This window comes from Oncorhynchus keta, chromosome 31 (genome assembly GCF_023373465.1).
Source record: "Oncorhynchus keta strain PuntledgeMale-10-30-2019 chromosome 31, Oket_V2, whole genome shotgun sequence".
Classification (NCBI taxonomy): domain Eukaryota; kingdom Metazoa; phylum Chordata; class Actinopteri; order Salmoniformes; family Salmonidae; genus Oncorhynchus; species Oncorhynchus keta.
Genome location: NC_068451.1, coordinates 2,768,800 through 2,786,752, shown reverse-complemented (window position 1 = coordinate 2,786,752; position 17,953 = coordinate 2,768,800). Strand labels below are relative to the sequence as shown.

The 17,953-nt window shown below is 41.5% G+C and overlaps 2 protein-coding genes across 5 annotated transcripts in view; both read left to right on the top strand.

Annotated features, from left to right (window-relative positions):
* Nucleotides 1–217: 217 nt before the first annotated feature.
* On the top strand, nt 218–11,200 carry LOC118364213 (dual specificity protein kinase Ttk-like). 4 transcript variants are annotated; one of them, XM_035745544.2, is made up of 24 exons: nt 218–762; nt 2,158–2,380; nt 2,922–3,028; nt 3,530–3,673; nt 4,045–4,156; nt 4,283–4,367; nt 4,911–5,017; nt 5,105–5,186; nt 5,387–5,495; nt 5,690–5,912; nt 6,050–6,156; nt 6,273–6,416; nt 6,641–6,783; nt 7,028–7,167; nt 7,624–7,756; nt 7,955–8,047; nt 8,271–8,428; nt 9,135–9,286; nt 9,428–9,552; nt 9,662–9,736; nt 9,877–10,053; nt 10,165–10,264; nt 10,390–10,475; nt 10,562–11,200. In XM_035745544.2, the coding sequence occupies exons 1-24, from the start codon at nt 672–674 to the stop codon at nt 10,646–10,648; spliced, it is 3,003 nt and encodes a 1,000-aa protein (XP_035601437.1). In that variant the 5' UTR covers nt 218–671; the 3' UTR covers nt 10,649–11,200. The 4 variants fall into 4 exon arrangements, with proteins under 4 accessions (XP_035601437.1, XP_035601436.1, XP_035601439.1 ...); XM_035745543.2 differs by having other exon boundaries at nt 6,641–6,807; XM_035745546.2 differs by lacking the exons at nt 218–762; nt 2,922–3,028 and having other exon boundaries at nt 2,238–2,380; nt 6,641–6,807.
* Nucleotides 11,201–15,104: 3,904 nt separating this feature from the next.
* LOC118364212 (2-oxoisovalerate dehydrogenase subunit beta, mitochondrial-like) overlaps nt 15,105–17,953 on the top strand; it is a 78,797-nt gene continuing 75,948 nt past the window's right edge. The window contains exon 1 of the mRNA XM_035745542.2: nt 15,105–15,479. Within this exon, the coding sequence (XP_035601435.1) occupies nt 15,284–15,479 (196 nt within the window). The 5' untranslated portion in view covers nt 15,105–15,283. The remainder of the gene's footprint in view (nt 15,480–17,953) is intronic.

Genomic DNA, 17,953 nt, shown 5'->3' with positions numbered 1-17,953 from the left:
TAGGGCACCCCGTAGCCCACTAACACATTACAATATTGCAGGGATAATCAACTATATTCAGGTCCGCACGATTTTTAATTGAACCCTTGGAACGGATGGTCAGATGGCCGGAGGCCCGGAGCATAATTTCAAATAATTTTCATCGAAGTGGGAGGAGTATTTCGACTATTTGGGGGCGTAGTCAACCATACAAACTGACCAATGAGCTGACGGAGTAATTGGAAGTGGTGATTTTTTAAACTAAGTGTGTTATGAACAGACAGACGTTTTTTGTAATGAAGAATAATTATTTCACGTGAAAGTACATTTGTAGAAAATGTGAGATTCGTTTTAATCTAATGTACGGTGTAAAACAAAAAGTGATTTGGACTGCTTTTTAGCTTTGCACGTCTTTGTGCTCCGCAACGACCCGTAGCTAACTTGATAGAGCTAACGTTATTAGCTAAGCTAGCTTTGCTTTGGCCAGCCAATATGCAGATGGTTAGATACCTAAGGGCGTTAACTTAGCAACACATATCCCAACCAGCTGGTTATTTACACCAGGGTCCGTTTTCTGCTTGTTAATTCACACATCAGAAGTATATATCGCACTATAGCGGAGATGTCATATTTGTGTGTATAGACAGTCAGTAACGTTAGCTGCCTCAACATATTAGCTACATTCTGCAGAGATGTTGGAGGAGGAGCATACAGACAGACAGCACCAACTTGCCATGTTATGTCAGAAGCTCGACCGAATTAAAACAAGATATCTAATCGAAGGTAATAACACGTTTTCATACGTTCCATGGCGAAGACAAAATGCGTCATATATTGTACATAATGATATGCCCGTATACAGTATCAGTCAAAAGTTTGAACACCTACTCATTCCAGGATTTGTCTTTGTATCACTATTTTCTACATTGTAGAATAATAGTGAAGACAAACTATGAAATCACACATGGAATCATGTAGTAATCAAAACTGTAAAATGTGAGATTCTTTGAAGTAGCTACCATTTGCCTTGATGACAGCTTTGTACATTTTTGGCATTATCTCAACCAGCTTTATGAGGTAGTCACCTGGAATTCAATTAACAGGTGTTCATTGTTAAGTTAATTTGTTGAATTTGATTCCTTCTTAATGCATTTGAGCCAATCAGTTGTGTTGTGACAAGTCAATACGGAACATTTCAAGAACTGAAAGTTTCTTCAAGTGTAGTAGCAAAAAACATCAAGCTCTATGATGAAACTGTCTCTCATGAGGACCACCACAGGAAAGGAAGACCCCGAGTTACCTCTGCTTGCAAAGGATAAGTTCATTAGAGTTACCAGCACCTCAGATTGCAGCCCAAATAAATACTTTACAGTGTTCCAGTAACAGACACATCTCAACATCAACTGTTCAGAGGAGACTGTGTAAATCAGGCTTTCGTGGTCGAATTGCTGCATAGAAACCACTACTAAAGGACACCAATAATAAGAAGAGACTTGCAAGGGCCAAGAAACACGAGCGCTGGAAATCTGTCCTTTGGTCTGATGAGTCCAAATTTGAGATTTATGGTTCCAGCTGTTGTGTCTTTGTGCGACAGAGTAGGTGAACAAATGATCTTTGCATGTGTGGGAACCACACATGAATTGCGTGAATTTCGATATGCAATCCCATCTGGTTTGCGCTTAGTGGGACTATCATTTTTTTTTTCAACAGGACAATGACCCAACACACCTACAGGCTGTGTGAGGGCTATTTGACCAAGAAGGAGAGTGATGGAGTGCTGCATCCACAATCACCTGACCTCAACCCAATTCAATGGTTTGGGATGAGTTGGACCGCTGAGTGAAGGAAAAGCAGCCAACAAGTGCTCAGCATATGTGGCAACTCCTTCAAGACTGTTAGAAAAGCATTACTCATGAAGCTGGTTGAGAGAATGCCAAGAGTGTGCAAAGCTGTCATCAAGGCAAAGGGTGGCTACTTTGAAGAATATTAAGTATTTTTATTGCTAAAACATTTGGTTACTACATGATTCCGTATGTGTTCATTCATAGTTTTGATGTCTTCACTATTATTCTACATTATAGTAAAAATAAAGAGAAACCAGTGAATGACTAGGTGTGTCAACTTTTGATTGGTACTGTAAATGGTCACCCACTGTCTTTTCCTTGCATTTTCATGCAGATGAAACTGATAATATCAACCAGGCCATTGGCTCAAATTCCCCTGAAACGTGTCTCGCATGTCTGATGGACTTGGAGAAGAAAGGAGACCCTCACTTGGATCCTAGTCATCTCACAAAGCTTACAGACTTCTATACCCGTGTATTCTCAACTATGCCACTGGGAAAACACTGCAAAAATGAGAGCTATGCCAGAATGCTGGTCAGATTTGCAGAGCTGAATGTGTGAGTGATCCGTGATCATACTTTTCCATGAGAGGGTTGAGCCTTGTTTTGCAACATGTTCCTCTGTGATTGTACTTTAGCTACATCAGTTAAAAATACAATGTGTAGGGTGTATTAATAATATTTAAAGTGGCAATCTGGGATTCGGGAAAACAACAAAGTGGGCGCCCTGACACTTTTTGGTTAGCAGCTGAGGGATAAGGTTAGAGAAATTTAACCACTCAAATTCATGGATGCAAGGACTGACCATCAATGAGTTCAAAATGATAGTTTTATCCATGTTTTGAAGCTATTCAGTCTTTTGTTTACAATTACATGGTTTACAAATAAGTTTAGATGTTGGGTTCTGATGGATTACGACAGTTGAACTAAGCTCATGAGAAATGTATACTAGTAAATGTATTTTCTTCCAAAAATCAATGGCTAATTTCCTAGTTTAAATCCCCAAAATGGATGTACCAATCCCAGATTGGCCATTTGAAAAGAGCACTTTTTAGTATTTAGTTTAGGTCTGTCAAATGAGTCCTTTAATATCTTTCAGAATCCAAGACACCAATGGGGCAGAGGACAACTTCAATGTTGCGACTACACACTGCCAGGAATTTGCTTTTGTCCATATTGCACATGCTCAGTTTGAACTGTCTCAAGGTAGAGAGATGCACAACAATCTTTGGTTTGACTGTCGTAGATGATTTATACACACAGATGACACAATTTGGGTTATTTACTCAACTTTAGCTCCATGGATTTACCAGCTTTCTCATATTGATAAATACTCAGACACCCATAGCAACTATTGTATCTCTAACATCTTATTTATTTACTGACGATACATGCATCAGTCCAATCTGTGAAGCTCACATTCAGAAACTCCATAATGCTGCAGGAAAGTACTATTGGTAGGTAGCCTAGTGGTTAGAGCGTTGGGCCAGTAACCGAAAGGTTGCTAGATCGAATACCCGAGCTGACAAGGTACAAATCTGTCATTCTGCCCCTGAACAAGGCAGTTAACCCACTGTTTCCCGGTGAGCTGTCATTGTAAATAAGAATTTGTTCTTAAATGACTTGCCTAGTTAAATAAATGAAAACATCTAGTCAGTAAGTTTATTTTTTATTATGTATATTTTTTTTGCTCCCACATCTCAAAAGGCAACACAAAGAAAAGTACTTGGATACTTCAGAGGGCCATTGAACTGAGTGCCAAACCCAACGACCTGCTGGAGGCTGCTATGCAGAACTTGACTTTGGGCAAAGCAGAACTTCTTTCCTCTGAGGATAAGGAAAATGTACCAGGTTTGTTTTTTTTATTAACATGAGACCATTGGGGAGGCAGGTAGCCTAGTGGTTAGAGCATTGGACTAGTAACCAAAAGGTTGCAAGATCGCATCCCTGAGCTGACAAGGTAAAAATCTGTCGTTCTGCCCCTGAACAAGGCAGTTAACCCACAGTTCCTAGGCTGTCATTGAAAATATGTTCTTAACTGATTTGCCTATTTAAATAAAGGTAAAAAAAACCAAATCTTGATTTATATAATAAATAAATACATGACCATGTTTCTTCAGCCTAGATTTTTTTTAACGCAATCACAGCTTTTATGCTACTTTAGTGTACTAGTACTGTATATTAATTGTCTTAATGTTTTGTCAAAACTATTTTTCCTTCAGTCTCAACTTATAATACACATGGTTCTGCGAAAAATGGAACAGAATTTCGCAAAGTCTCGAGAAACTCAGACGGTACAGGCGACTTGCAGCTTTCCAGTATTTTTTCTTCAGGGTAAAAGAAGTGTTTTGTTTTTTACAGTTCCAAGTTCTCACACCAAGCTTCTCTCTTTGTTTTGCTTTACATTCTTCTATTCTGTCTCGTGAAAAACAATTGACACAGGTCTTCTCATTCTCTTAGAACAATGGAACAACGGAATGGACCCCAAGAGGACAAGGTTCCAGCTTGGATGTCTGGTTCTCAACGAAAGAGAGCTGTTGGCATGGTTAGTTTTTATTCGTAGTAGTGTTGGGGTGGGGGGGTGCTGGTAATTGATACAGTTACATATCGCAATATTTTTTGGGACAATATTGTATCGATACTTTGACAAGTATCGATTGTTTTTTGTTAGGTAGCGTTAGCTAGTGCTAGTAGGCTGTACCTGTGGCAAAACTCTGATACTTTTCATCCTATAGCTTGTTCTCCATATTATTTTTAAATAGTGAGCCAACATCTTGTCTCATCTTGTCAGCCCTTTTTTTCATGACTGATCAAAACTCTTTTTTTTTATTATGGCTCTCTCTTGTCTCTGCAGCAGACATATAGTGAGGGTTATGTTTGGAACATCAAATCGCAATTAAATCACAGTATCGAATCACAATGCATATAGAATAGTGAGAATCGCAATACATACCGCATCGGTACCTAAGTATCGTGAGAATATCATATCGTGAGGTGCTTGGCAATTACCACCCCTAGTTTTAAAGTAGTTTTTCTATCACTTCTCTGGTTTTAAATAATATCCTGTTCTTTATTATCCTGCCTCTAGGCAGGGAGAGAGAGCAGTAGACTGCAGGCAATCTCAGAAATGGATGATGATGACAGTGATGGAAGACAAGTGAAGATGGAGGCTCTCATCTCAAGTAGTTTGTCCAGGTAAGCATTCTTTACCGATGTCAAAGGAACACTATCAGAACACACAGGATTACAAAGCCTAAACTGATGAATGGAACTTTGTTTTAGGCAAACTTCTGGTTCAAGTGCGATGTTATCCTTGTCCTCGGCCAAGAAGCGTGTTGAAGATGGGGATTTCCTCAATCTAAAGGTTTGTGAATGAAAATCCCCACCTTTCAGTGGTAGTTATAGATTGTTTAAGAATTTTCTAGTGCCTGGCCCAACTGTTTACAATTATATACAATAACATGGAGAGCAGAGCATAGTAAAATTACATCTTACATAATCTTATTTTAAAGACTGGAGTTGATTGGGACAGTCATATATTACATTGTTGATTTGCTCTCTCAGACACCTATCATTAGACCTGAGCCACGCCCATGGAAGGACATGGGAATTGTGGACTCCACCACTACACTGCTGCACAGGCAAGATAGGAGAGATGACACTAGGATGGAAGGTATGTACCTTTACATTGAAGTGAAACCATTTTGGCCTAGTTGTTGACGGTGCAAAAAAGCTTGTTTACTGAGAAGCATTAGTTGGCGCACACCAACATATTCATAGAGGTGCGCACTAACGGAATGGTAAACTTGGGGAAAAAATGTATTCTCACGCATATCGAGTTTATGTTCTCTGCTGTTTCAATGGTAGATACCACTGACAATATAAACCAGATAATTGGTTCCAACTCCCCTGAGGCTTGCCGGATGTATCTGACCAAGCTGGAGAAGAGGGGCAATCCTCAGATAGACACCAACCTTCTCCTAAAGCTGAAGGACAGCTATTCCAGAGTCTTCTCCAGACTGCCATTGGGAATGTACAGAAACAGTGAGAGCTATGTCAAGATGCTGGTCCGATATGCTGAACTCAAAGGGTGAGTGTACTTCAGGATGTTTTAGGGTATAAAAAAAAAACTGCATATATTCACATACGTTATCCAGTGTTCTAGAATTGGTTTGATGTATACATTATTTTTTTATTTTTTAAAATTAAAAACAATGTCCTCCGTAGCATTGATGACCCAGATGATGCTCGGGACAACTTCATCGTTGCGAGATCCAACTGCAAAAGCTTTGCCTTTGTGCACATAGCACATGCTCAGTTTGAGGTTGCTCGAGGTAGATTGCTCTTTTTAAATTTATTTGACATAAACGATTGTGTATAATATATGGTTTAGACACTGAACGTTTATATTTTGATACTAAAGAGATTTTTGTTCATATTCTTCCAAAAGGTCAGGTCAAGAAAGGCACGTCAATACTACAGAAAGCCCTTCAGGTGAACGCAAAGCCCACTGAACTAATTGAGACTGCAATGCAGAAACTAAAAGCTGGGAATTACCAGTTTCTCCTTGCAGAAGACCGAGAGAGTCTCCTAGGTAGGTTTCATTTAAATGTAGTCAGTTATGCTGTATGTCTTGGTGGTGTTCATTAAGGCCTGGAATGGAAAACGGAGTCCCTCTCTCTTTTCTCCTGTTTGGTACCTAATGAATATGACCCTGTTCATCCTGACTACAAAGTGATAACGGCTTCAAGCTTAAAGCTTGCAAACCTGATGTAAGTTTTAGTTGAATAGATTCCTTATGTGTGTTTCTTTTTTTAGAGCCACTGTCTCACGGGTTATTGAGTCTGTCAAACTATGGTAGAGAGAGGGAGCCGGAGATTCCCACCCATTTACCTCTGAGCCAGACACAGCCCAAACCCTCTAGCATGGAGCTGTCTTCAGGGTGGAAAATACCAGCCCATGTAAGCAGAGTCGTGTCTCCAGAGGTTTGGCTTTCCATTTTATTTTTGGGGTTACAACTATGTTATCAACATGGAAGGTGCTGGCATCAAACTCCATTTTAGTTTGTTCATTCTTATGACTGAGTTATAATCTCTCTCTTTTTGCCTCTGTTTTGACACTCTTAACACATATTTTTGTTTCTTTTGGGTTCTTCTATTTTAACCTCCTGAGTTTAACGTTGTGTGTGTGTTTGGTCGTCATCAGGAGAAGCACACCCCTCCTGATTTCACGCCCATTCCACGTCTGGTGGACTCTCTACCCACCCCGTCACTTCCTCTCCCGTCCAGACTCAACCCACCCGTCGCCTGCCAGATGCCCAACTACAAAGACACCAGGGCCAACAGGTGAGGGGCTGGATAGGACATGTATATAACATAACAGCTCTTGTACAATGATCCTAATCACCATAATCGAATGATTCTATTTCAGCTCTTGAGATATTAGGAAATGGTATTGTCAGTGTTGGGGAAGCTAATCTGAAAAGATGGTTTATCACACTACCAATTACTTCCCATTGTAAGAAGTTGAGCTACAGTAAAGCTGCCCTCAAGAAAAATATAGTTGAACTAAAGTTACTTTGAGAACTACCTAGTGGAAAAATTATCATATTTAAATCTGAACTGTCATAATGCAAATTTAAGTCTGTCATCCATACTGTGACATGGCGTATGTAACAGTGATGGCAGACAGTGTAGTGAGATCTGTGAGTGCATTTAGTCTTGGAATCCAGAGGAAAGATCGGAAGCAGTGATGCAAAAAAAAGAGGACTTTCTTTGACATTTGAATTCCCCTCTCCTCAGTTACTTTACCCCTGGGGTCAAGAGGAACTCCCCATATGCGGGCCCTCTCTCAGCAGCCCATAAAGCCGGCCCTGCCCAGCAGCAGCCGTGCACCCCCCTCAGCCAGGTGTCCTATGCCCAACAGAACCACCAGGTAAACCACAAATGCCATCCATGGGATTTCCCTGATCACTTGACCTGAACAGGCAAAACGCAATCAGGCCAGGAGGAACTAAGTCATGGCCCTAGTTATGTTCTCTTTTTGTGAGTTTGCTGTTTAAATTATAGGCCTATTGTCAAATGAAATGTGGACTCTATGGTTGAATGACTCTGCACTTGTCTGTTACTTCAGGGTTCTGCCGTTGCTCTCTCAAACGAGTCCATTGTGATAAAGGGCAAACGTTTCCTCGTCCTGAAGATGATTGGACGAGGTGGCTCCAGTAAGGTAGGTTGTCTTGTTCATTAGGGCACAATGTAACAAAAGCTCTCATAACATTGTGCAACGGAAAACAAAAAACAGACAACTTACTTGTTGGACAATTTAAGATGGTACTTCCCTGTTTCAATTGGTTTGAAACCTGAAGATACCAGGGAAGTACTACAGGTGTTTTTTTGGCTAATTGGATGTTTTTTCAGCTGGTGTGATGGTAGGTTCTCTGTCTTTTCAGGTGTACCAGGTTCTGGACCAACGTAATCAGCTGTTTGCTGTGAAGTATGTGAACCTGGAGGAGGCCGATGCCCAGACAGTGGAGAGCTACAAGAACGAGATAGAGCATCTCAATCGCCTGCAGCAGTACAGTGATCAGATCATCAAGCTGTATGATTAGTGAGTGTTCACTACTCTGACTTATTCAGCTAGGGTACATTTATTATATTTTTTGATGAAAATGGATACACATATGTGTACTGGTACGTACATAAAAATAAAATACACATGGCCTAAATACAATTTTAAAATTAAGAATAACACAACGTATTTCAAAAGTGTTTGTTTTTTTACCCCATTTTCGTGATGTCCAATTGGTAGTTACGATCTTGTCTCATCAATCTTGTATTAACTACCCAACGGGAGAGGCGAAGGTTAAGTCATGCGTCCTCCGAAACATGACCCGCAAAGCTGCACTGCTTCTTAACACCTGCTCGTTTAACCTTGAAGCCAGCTGCACCAATGTGTCAGAGGAAACAGTTCTACTGACGAGTGAAGTCAGCTTGCAGGCGCCCGCCACAAGGAGTCGCTAGAGCGCGATGAGCCAAGGAAAGCCCCCCGGCCACAAAACCCTCCCCTAACCCGGAAGACGCTGGGCCAATTGTGCGCCGCCCTATGGGACTCCCGGTCACGTCTGGCTGTGACACAGCCTGGGATCGATCCCCAGACTGTAGTAACGCCTCAACACTGCGATGCAGTGCCTTAGACCACTGTGCCACTCGGGAGAACCCGACACAACGTATTTTGATTGTGGTCCTCTGTTCCTTCCCACTATACATGTCATGTGATTCCCACTGAGCAGTGCTTTTTATCTCTTTTATTCCAGTGAAATAACCAACAGCTACATCTACATGCTGATGGAATGTGGTAACCTGGACTTCAGCACCTGGCTACGCAACCGTAAAACTGTCAACCCGCTGGAGAGGAAGTTATACTGGAAGAATATGCTGGAGGCAGTCCAGACCATCCACAAACATGGTTATTATCTCTCCATCTATCTTGAACTCTTGTATCTCTCTTCATCAGTATCCCTTATGTTTTCTAAGTTCCTCATACCCAAGCATTGCAGTCTCTATGACAAGCCTTTTAACTTTTTTCTGTAACTTTTTTTTTGTGTAGGTATTGTCCATAGTGACTTGAAGCCAGCCAATTTTGTGATTGTGAATGCCTCGCTGAAATTGATCGACTTTGGCATTGCAAACCGCATCCAGCCTGATGTGACAAGCATTATGAAAGATTCTCAGGTAAGAGCACAACCCCCATCTCCAACTGTAGTTAATAATGTATGTATACATAACCAGAAGCTTTCCAGAATAAGGATATTGATCTTCAAGAAAAAAATCCTAAACACAGGTTGGGACCTTGAACTACATGCCCCCTGAAGCCATCAAAGACACTTCATCCCAGCCAGGGAAGGCAAGCTCTAAGGTTGCGCTGATATCCCTTCCTTCTTATCCAAAACAATGTATTTTTTACATGCACATTCCATATGGACTCATTTATATCAATGTTGGACGCTTATGCATGTTTAATGATATATAATGAATCACTGTTGATTTGATTCATAGATTAGTACTAAAGGTGATGTGTGGTCCCTTGGTTGCATCATGTACTGCATGACCTATGGGAAGACTCCATTCCAGACCATCACCAACCAGATCACCAAGCTACATGCCATCATTGACCCTACCCATGAGATGGAGTTCCCTGACATTGCAGAGAAGGATCTGCTAGATGTGTTGAAGGTGAGCGATTCCATTCATTCTGCAATGTATGTAATGTAATGAGTTTTGATTTAGTGTGAATGACATGGATAAATGGGATCTGGTGGGTTATGTTTTTTCTCCTACCACCAGAGGTGCTTGGTGCGAAACCCAAGAGAGCGGATTTCCATCGCGGAACTGCTGGAGCATTCATACCTAAAGCTTCAGTCTCAGCAACAGTCACCTGTGCCAGGTACATAAACGCGCACACATTATGCATATTTATACCTCATACCTGCCATAATACCAAGTTTTTTTTTTTAAATAAGAAAAATGATTGCAACAACTTTCATTTTGTCTGCCTCTATCTCCTTTCAGCACCTCCTGACAATAAGGATCTGAAGAGGATCCTCAACGAGCTCGCTGCCTTACAGTCTCCTAACAGCATTGCCAGGGCTGCTAATGTAAGCATGACAATGTGGAATTTCCAATAATAATTGTCTTATCGTCGTTTGCTTTAACTGACTGGCGTCTTCTCTGCAATCGACAGAACTTGGCGAAAATGTGCAACAGTGGTCGGAAACTGGATGCTGCAGGGTGTGTAAAGTCATCCAGCCATCTCAACTGGAAGATGTAGATGCTCCACTGATGGCCTAAAAAGAACAAAGGGATCAGCAGATGGGACTCCATTCCTAGCCTAAGTCGAGCTTTACCCCTATAGATACACTGCCCATTCCATGCTTCAGCACAACCCGAGAAATACATGCTGTTTGGCAGTACACTGGCCCTGTTTGAATACTTTGAAAATGTTTCCTTCCCCTTTTTAAAGTAATCACTGATCTGTCATGTCTGGAATGGTGAAAGCTATGAAGTGGAACCTTTGCTTTTATTCCATCCAAGTATGTTAGATCAGCGATAACACAGAGGATGGGAGGAAAGAAGGAAGCATTTTAACTGTTTTTTTTAAGCAGGGTCCATAAATGCCCTAGAGAGCTCTACCATCTCCATGTTTTATTCTCTCATGTCTTCATGACTTCCCATTGCTCGCATCTTGAAGGATACGGATCTATACTTTTTTATTTATTTTTAAGATGGACACTTTTTTGTGTTTCTTTACTTTGCACATTTTACTGTACTCTCAAACATGTAACTACAAAAAGATGCTCAACAAATGAACTAGCTAACTGTATTATTGATGTGTATTTCTTTCAGCTGTCAATTTCCTCTGTAGTTATTTATAGGTGTGTGTATATACAGTTGAAGTCGGAAGTTTACATACATGTTAGCCAAATATATTTAAACTCAGTTTTTCACAATTCCTGACATTTAATCCTAGTAAAAATTCCCTGTCTTGGGTCAGTTAGGATCACCACTTTATTTTAAGAATGTGAAATGTCAAAAATAGAGTGATTGATTTATTTCAGCTTTTATTTCTTTCATCACATTACCAGTGGGTCAGAAGTTTACATACACACAATTAGTATTTGGTAGCATTGTTTAACTTGGGTCAAACATTTTGGGTAGCCGTCCACAAGCTTTTCACAATAAGTTGGGTGAATTTTGGCCCATTCCTCCTGACAGAGCTGGTGTAACTGAGTCAGGTTTGTAGGCCTCCTTGCTCGCACAAGCTTTTTCAGTTCTGCCCACATATTTTCTATAGGATTGAGGTCAGGGCTTTGTGATGGCCACTCCAATACCTTGACTTTGTTGTCCTTAAGCCATTTTGCCACAACTTTGGAAGTTGTCCATTTGGAAGACCCATTTGTGACCAAGCTTTAACTTCCTGACTGATGTCTTGAGATGTTGCTTCAATATATCCACATAATTTTCCTTGCCATCTATTTTGTGAAGTGCACCAGTCCCTCCTGCAGCAAAGCACCCCCACAACATGATGTAACCGTGCTTCACGGTTGGGATGGTGTTCTTCGACTTGCATGCCTCCCTCTTTTTCTTCCAAACATAAGGATGGTCATTATGGCCAAACAATTATATTTTTGTTTCATCAGACCGACCAGAGGACATTTCTCCAAGAAGTACAATCTTTGTCCCCATGTGCAGTTGCAAACCGTAGTCTGGCTTTTTTATGGCGGTTTTGGAGCAGTGGCTTCTTCCTTGCTGAGTGGCCTTTCAGGTTATGTCGATATAGGACTTGTTTCGCACATTGGATATAGATACTTTTGTACCCGTTTCCTCCATCTTCACAAGGTCCATTGCTGTTGTTCTGGGATTGATTTGCACTTTTTGCACCAAAGTACGACAGAGCATGTCTCCTTCCTGAGCGGTACGACGGCAGCATGGTCCCATGGTGTTTATACTTGCATACTATCGTTTGTACAGATGACTGTGGTACCTTCAGGCGTTTGGAAATTGCTCCCAAGGATGAACAAGACTGGTGGAGGTCTACAATTTTTGTTTGGCTTTTTTCTTTTGATTATCCCATGATGTCAAGCAAAAACACTCTTCTCCACTTCGACTTGCACTCCCTCCCTCGGGGAGAAATTACTCTGATTTGCCTCACAGGTAATAGGCTACAACAACTGGCCTATTACCAGTGTTTTCATATTGCCTAGTTTGATACTCAAGTTTCAAAATATAATATATACATTATATTAAGGGGAAGGCCTACATTACATCCTTTAGGCCTACAATCAGACCTCTTATTGCAATTGAAAATAGGAAAGTGCATGAAACAATATTTCCAGTCAATGTAAATAGCTAATTTGTAATGCAATTTAATTGGAAATATCTTTGCCCTGTGCTTTTCCACCAATGTACTATAGTTAGGCCCTATAGGCTATTGATAATTGAATTGATATCACACAATACATCGTCGGTGCACTTGATCTCTTGCGCCCAGCAGACAATTGCGCTCGGCTTGCATTTTGATCTCGACTAAGAAAAGGTCGTTGACCACTGTTCTAGTCTATAAAGGCTATGGCCTATTATTATTTAAAAGCTAGGTGGTTTGAGCCCTGAATGCTGATTGGCTGACAGCCGTGGTATATCAGACCGTATACCACGGGTATGACAAAGCTTTTATTTTTACTGCTCTACTTAGGTTGGTAGCCAGATTATAATAGTAATAAGGCATCTCGGGGCTTTGTGGTATATGGCCAATATACCATGGCTAAAGGCTGTATCCAGGTACTCTGCGTGTCATGCCAAGAACAGTCCTTAGCCGTGGTATATTGGCAATATACCACACCCCCTCGTGCCTTATTGCTTAAGTGTATTAGCATACTCTTAGGTTATTATCTAAGTTTCCTTTAATGGTGTTTTAATATGCAGCATGTAACCTAACACAAAGCTGATCTAATTTGATTGGCATTCTTGCCAGGGATTAACACTAGAAAAGCCTGCCCTCTCTGGACCCACCTTTCGGGCTAATGATGTGTCTTTTCAACATGCTAGCAGTCTAACAAACACAGTGCATTCGGAATGTATTCAGACCCCTTGACTTTTTCAAAAATGTTATGTTACAGCCTTATTCTAAAGTGTATTAAATATTCCCCCCCCTCATCAATCTACACACAATACTCCATAATGACAAAGCAAAAACAGGTTTTTAGACATTTTTGAAAATGTATACATATATATTAATATATATATATATTTATATAACATTTACATAAGTATTCAGACCCTTAACTCAGTACTTTGTTGAAGAACCTTTGGCAGCAATTACAAACTTGAGTTTCTTGGGTATGACACTACAAGCTTGGCACACCTGTATTTAGGGAGTTTCTCCCATTCTTCTCTGCAGATCCTCTCAAGCTCTGTCAGGTTTGATTGGGAGCGTCGCTGCACAGCTATTTGCAGGTCTCTCCAGAGATGTTCGAACAGGTTCAAGTCCGGGCTCTGACTGGGCCACTCAAGAGCATTCAAGCCACACATGCTTTGTCTTGGCTGTGTGCTTAGGGTTGTTGTCCTGTTGGAAGGTGAATCTTCACCCCAGCCTGAGGTCCTGAACACTCTGGAGCAGGTTTTCATCAAGGATCTCTCTGCACTTTGCTCCGTTCATCTTTTCCTTGATATTGACTAGTCTCCCAGTCCCTGCCGCTGAAAAACATCCCCACAGCATGATGCTGCCACTAACATGCTTCACCGTAGGGATGATGCCTGGTTTCCACCAGACGTGACACTTGGCATTCAGGCCAAAGAGTTCAATCTTGATTTCATCAGACCAGAGAAAATAGGTTCATGGTCTGAGAGTCCTTTAGGTGCCTTCTGGCAAACTCCAAGTGGGCTGTCATGTGCCTTTTACTGAGGAGTGGCTTCTGTCTGGCCACTCTACCATAAATGCCTGATTGGTGGAGTGCTGCAGAGATGGTTGTCCTTCTGGAAGGTTCTCCCATCTCCCCAGAGGAACTCTGGAGCTCTGTCAGAGTGAACGTAAAGTAAGTAAGTAATATGCCATTTAGCAGACGCTTTTATCCAAAGCGACTTACAGTCATGTGTGCATACATTCTACGTATGGGTGGTCCCGGGAATCGAACCCACTACCCTGGCGTTACAAGCGCCATGCTCTACCAACTGAGCTACAGAAGGACCACGTCGGGTTCTTGGTCACCTCCCTAACCATGGCCCTTCTCCCCTGATTGCTCAGTTTGGCCGGGCGGCCAGCTCTATGAAGAGTCTTGGTGGATCCAAACTTCTTCCATTTAAGAATGATGGAGGCCACTGTGTTCTTGGGGACCTTCAATGCTGCAGAAGCATTAACCACACTTTTAGTATGTAAAGAGAGGGGAAAAGAGAACATCACCCCAACCTGCTACCCCATTCCCCCAACCCCACCCATCCAGCATGTCTCCTTTCAATATTATTGCAATTATGTTAGCACAGCTGAGAACTGTTGTTCTGATTAAAAAAACAATAAAACAGGCCTTTTTAGACTAGTTGAGTATCTGGAACATCAGAATTTCTGGGTTCGATTACAGACTCAAAATGGCCAGAAACAAATAGCTTTCTTCTGTAACTCCTCAGGCTATTCTTGTTCTGAGAAATAAAGGCTATTCCATGTGAGAAATTGCCAAGAAACCGAAAATCTGTTCGATATGAGAGGCGCTCCTCCCTACCCGCTTTCGCCAGACGACGTGACGGACACTTCCACGCGGGCCACGTTAAAATAGGTCCCTCAAGTATTCAGGGTCGATTGGACAAGAGGCTTAACCCTCTGACACCACCCACTGTTTCAACCAACTACAGTCCCTTTCGACTAAAAAGGGACGCTGTCATTAGTATCTTCTTCCTGTTCAGTCCACTCACAACAGCAATGGCGGCTGCTGCACGGTTTCTTCTCAGAGGTGCAGTCTCCAAAGCCTCCATCGCGAATGTAAATGTCGGTGCTCAGAGCTCGTTTGGGATCACACTGCTGAGGTTATCCCCGAATTGCTCATCCAAAACTAAAACACAAAGAAGGAATGCTGCGCACTTCACCTACCACCCTGACCCTGTCCCCACAGAGTATGGTAAGTGAAATGCCCTTGCGTTCTAAAATAATTTCTCATATAGCCAACTATCTTTGTTGAAATGGTAAAGATCATTTGAAAATATCTTCAATTCGTGGTCTGTACATTTTTTTCCTTATATGAGTTAGCTAGCTATCTAACTAACATGATAACATTAGCTAGTTGGTTATAACGTTATTCCAGCTGCATTCCTGCTTTGCTTTTTCTGTTGGCAAATTGGCTGTGTTGCATGCCCATACTTTTGTTTGGCAGATGGAGATGGCCGTCACATGGCTCTTTCAAGGGTATCAGTGAGCATTTCTGGCAGTGGAAAGCTGTTTGGAGCTGCTTAGAAAGTAATTCATAATATTTTTTTTAATTCATGTTAATACATTCTTATATGAAGGGGGAACATATATATATATATATATTCAATACAGCTAATTCATGAGTTGAATCAACAGCTATGTTTAAACCCTTTCTCGTGCTTGGAGTCTTCAAGATTTGGCACAAAATCGAGTGACATAAAACACAACTTTTCTTTCCTACATGTATGATACATCTACCAACATGCACATATTGACTAACCGGCGCCCCACACATTGACTCTGTACCGGTACTCCCTGTATATATAGCCTCACTGTTTTACTGCTGCTCTTTAGTTATTTGTTACTTTTGTTTCTTATTTTTTACTTATATTTTTCTTAAAATTGCATTGTTGTTTAAGGGCTTGTAAGTAAGCATTTCACTAAGGTGCATGTGACATAAAATGTGATTTTGATACTGTTTGTTATCATATACTATATGCATTTTACAATTTAATTATACATTGACATTGATCCTGGGAAATTCCTGGTTATTGCTGTGACTCACTTTTTTTTTGTGTGGAGACCTCAGAAGTGTACTGTAACATTTCGTATCTCCCAATGTTACAGTGTGAAGTTTTCAAAGGCTCACATACATGAAGTTTAGGTGTGATATAATTTTTTGCAATGCTTCAAACCATAAAGATGTACTTTTAATATGATTAATAAAAAACAAATTGATACTATCATTAACAGGGTTTTTCAATAATTACTCAATTGTTTTTATTAAGTGGAGACATTATCGCACAACATCAGCTGATTCAGCAAAGGATTTTTCTGAATGACAAGTGATAAAGACTTTGTGTGATACAGCACACAATTTAACAAAAGCCAAAGTGCAGGAATTAATGTTCATCTCAAGGATTGACAGAACATTTGTCTGTTGGGGCGGTCAAGATAATTAGCCTACTACATGGACAACATTAAATCAAGATTCCTGAGGTAAAGATTAGGGTTCGTGTACGTTTTGATGGTTTGTTTTCCGAGTTAAAACGGTCTGTTATTAGTTTGAGAATATAAAACCCCAAAAAACAGCTTGATATTTAGATGGTTAAATGTGGAATGCCTGGTCAAGTGCACAGCCAACTCTTCCTGTCCTTTCAAAGTAGGTCACCCTTAAATATTTTTTTTATTTTTAAACTAGGCTAGTCAGTTAAGAACACATTTTTATTTTCAATGACGGCCTAACAAAAGTCAAAAGGCCTCCTGCGCAGAGGGGGGCTGGTATTACTCGCTCATCAACTCATCCCTGACCGCTGGCTACGTCCCTTCCGTCTTCAAGAGAGCGAGAGTTGCACCCCTTCTGAAAAAACCTACACTCGATCCCTCCGATGTCAACAACTACAGACCAGTATCCTTTCTTTTCTCTCCAAAACTCTTGAACGTGCCGTCCTTGGCCAGCTCTCCCGCTATCTCTCTCAGAATGACCTTCTTGATCCAAATCAGTCAGGTTTCAAGACTAGTCATTCAACTGAGACTGCTCTTCTCTGTATCACGGAGGCGCTCCGCACTGCTAAAGCTAACTCTCTCTCCTCTGCTCTCATCCTTCTAGACCTATCGGCTGCCTTCGATACTGTGAACCATCAGATCCTCCTCTCCACCCTCTCCGAGTTGGGCATCTCCGGCGCGGCCCACGCTTGGATTGCGTCCTACCTGACAGGTCGCTCCTACCAGGTGGCGTGGCGAGAATCTGTCTCCTCACCACGCTCTCACCACTGGTGTCCCCCAGGGCTCTGTATAGGCCCTCTCCTATTCTCGCTATACACCAAGTCACTTGGCTCTGTCATAACCTCACATGGTCTCTCCTATCATTGCTATTCAGACGACACACAATTAATCTTCTCCTTTCCCCCTTCTGATGACCAGGTGGCGAATCGCATCTCTGCATGTCTGGCAGACATATCAGTGTGGATGACGGATCACCACCTCAAGCTGAACCTCGGCAAGACGGAGCTGCTCTTCCTTCCGGGGAAGGACTGCCCGTTCCATGATCTCGCCATCACGGTTGACAACTCCATTGTGTCCTCCTCCCAGAGCGCTAAGAACCTTGGTGTGATCCTGGTCAATACCCTGTCGTTCTCAACTAACATCAAGGTGGTGGCCCGTTCCTGTAGGTTCATGCTCTACAAC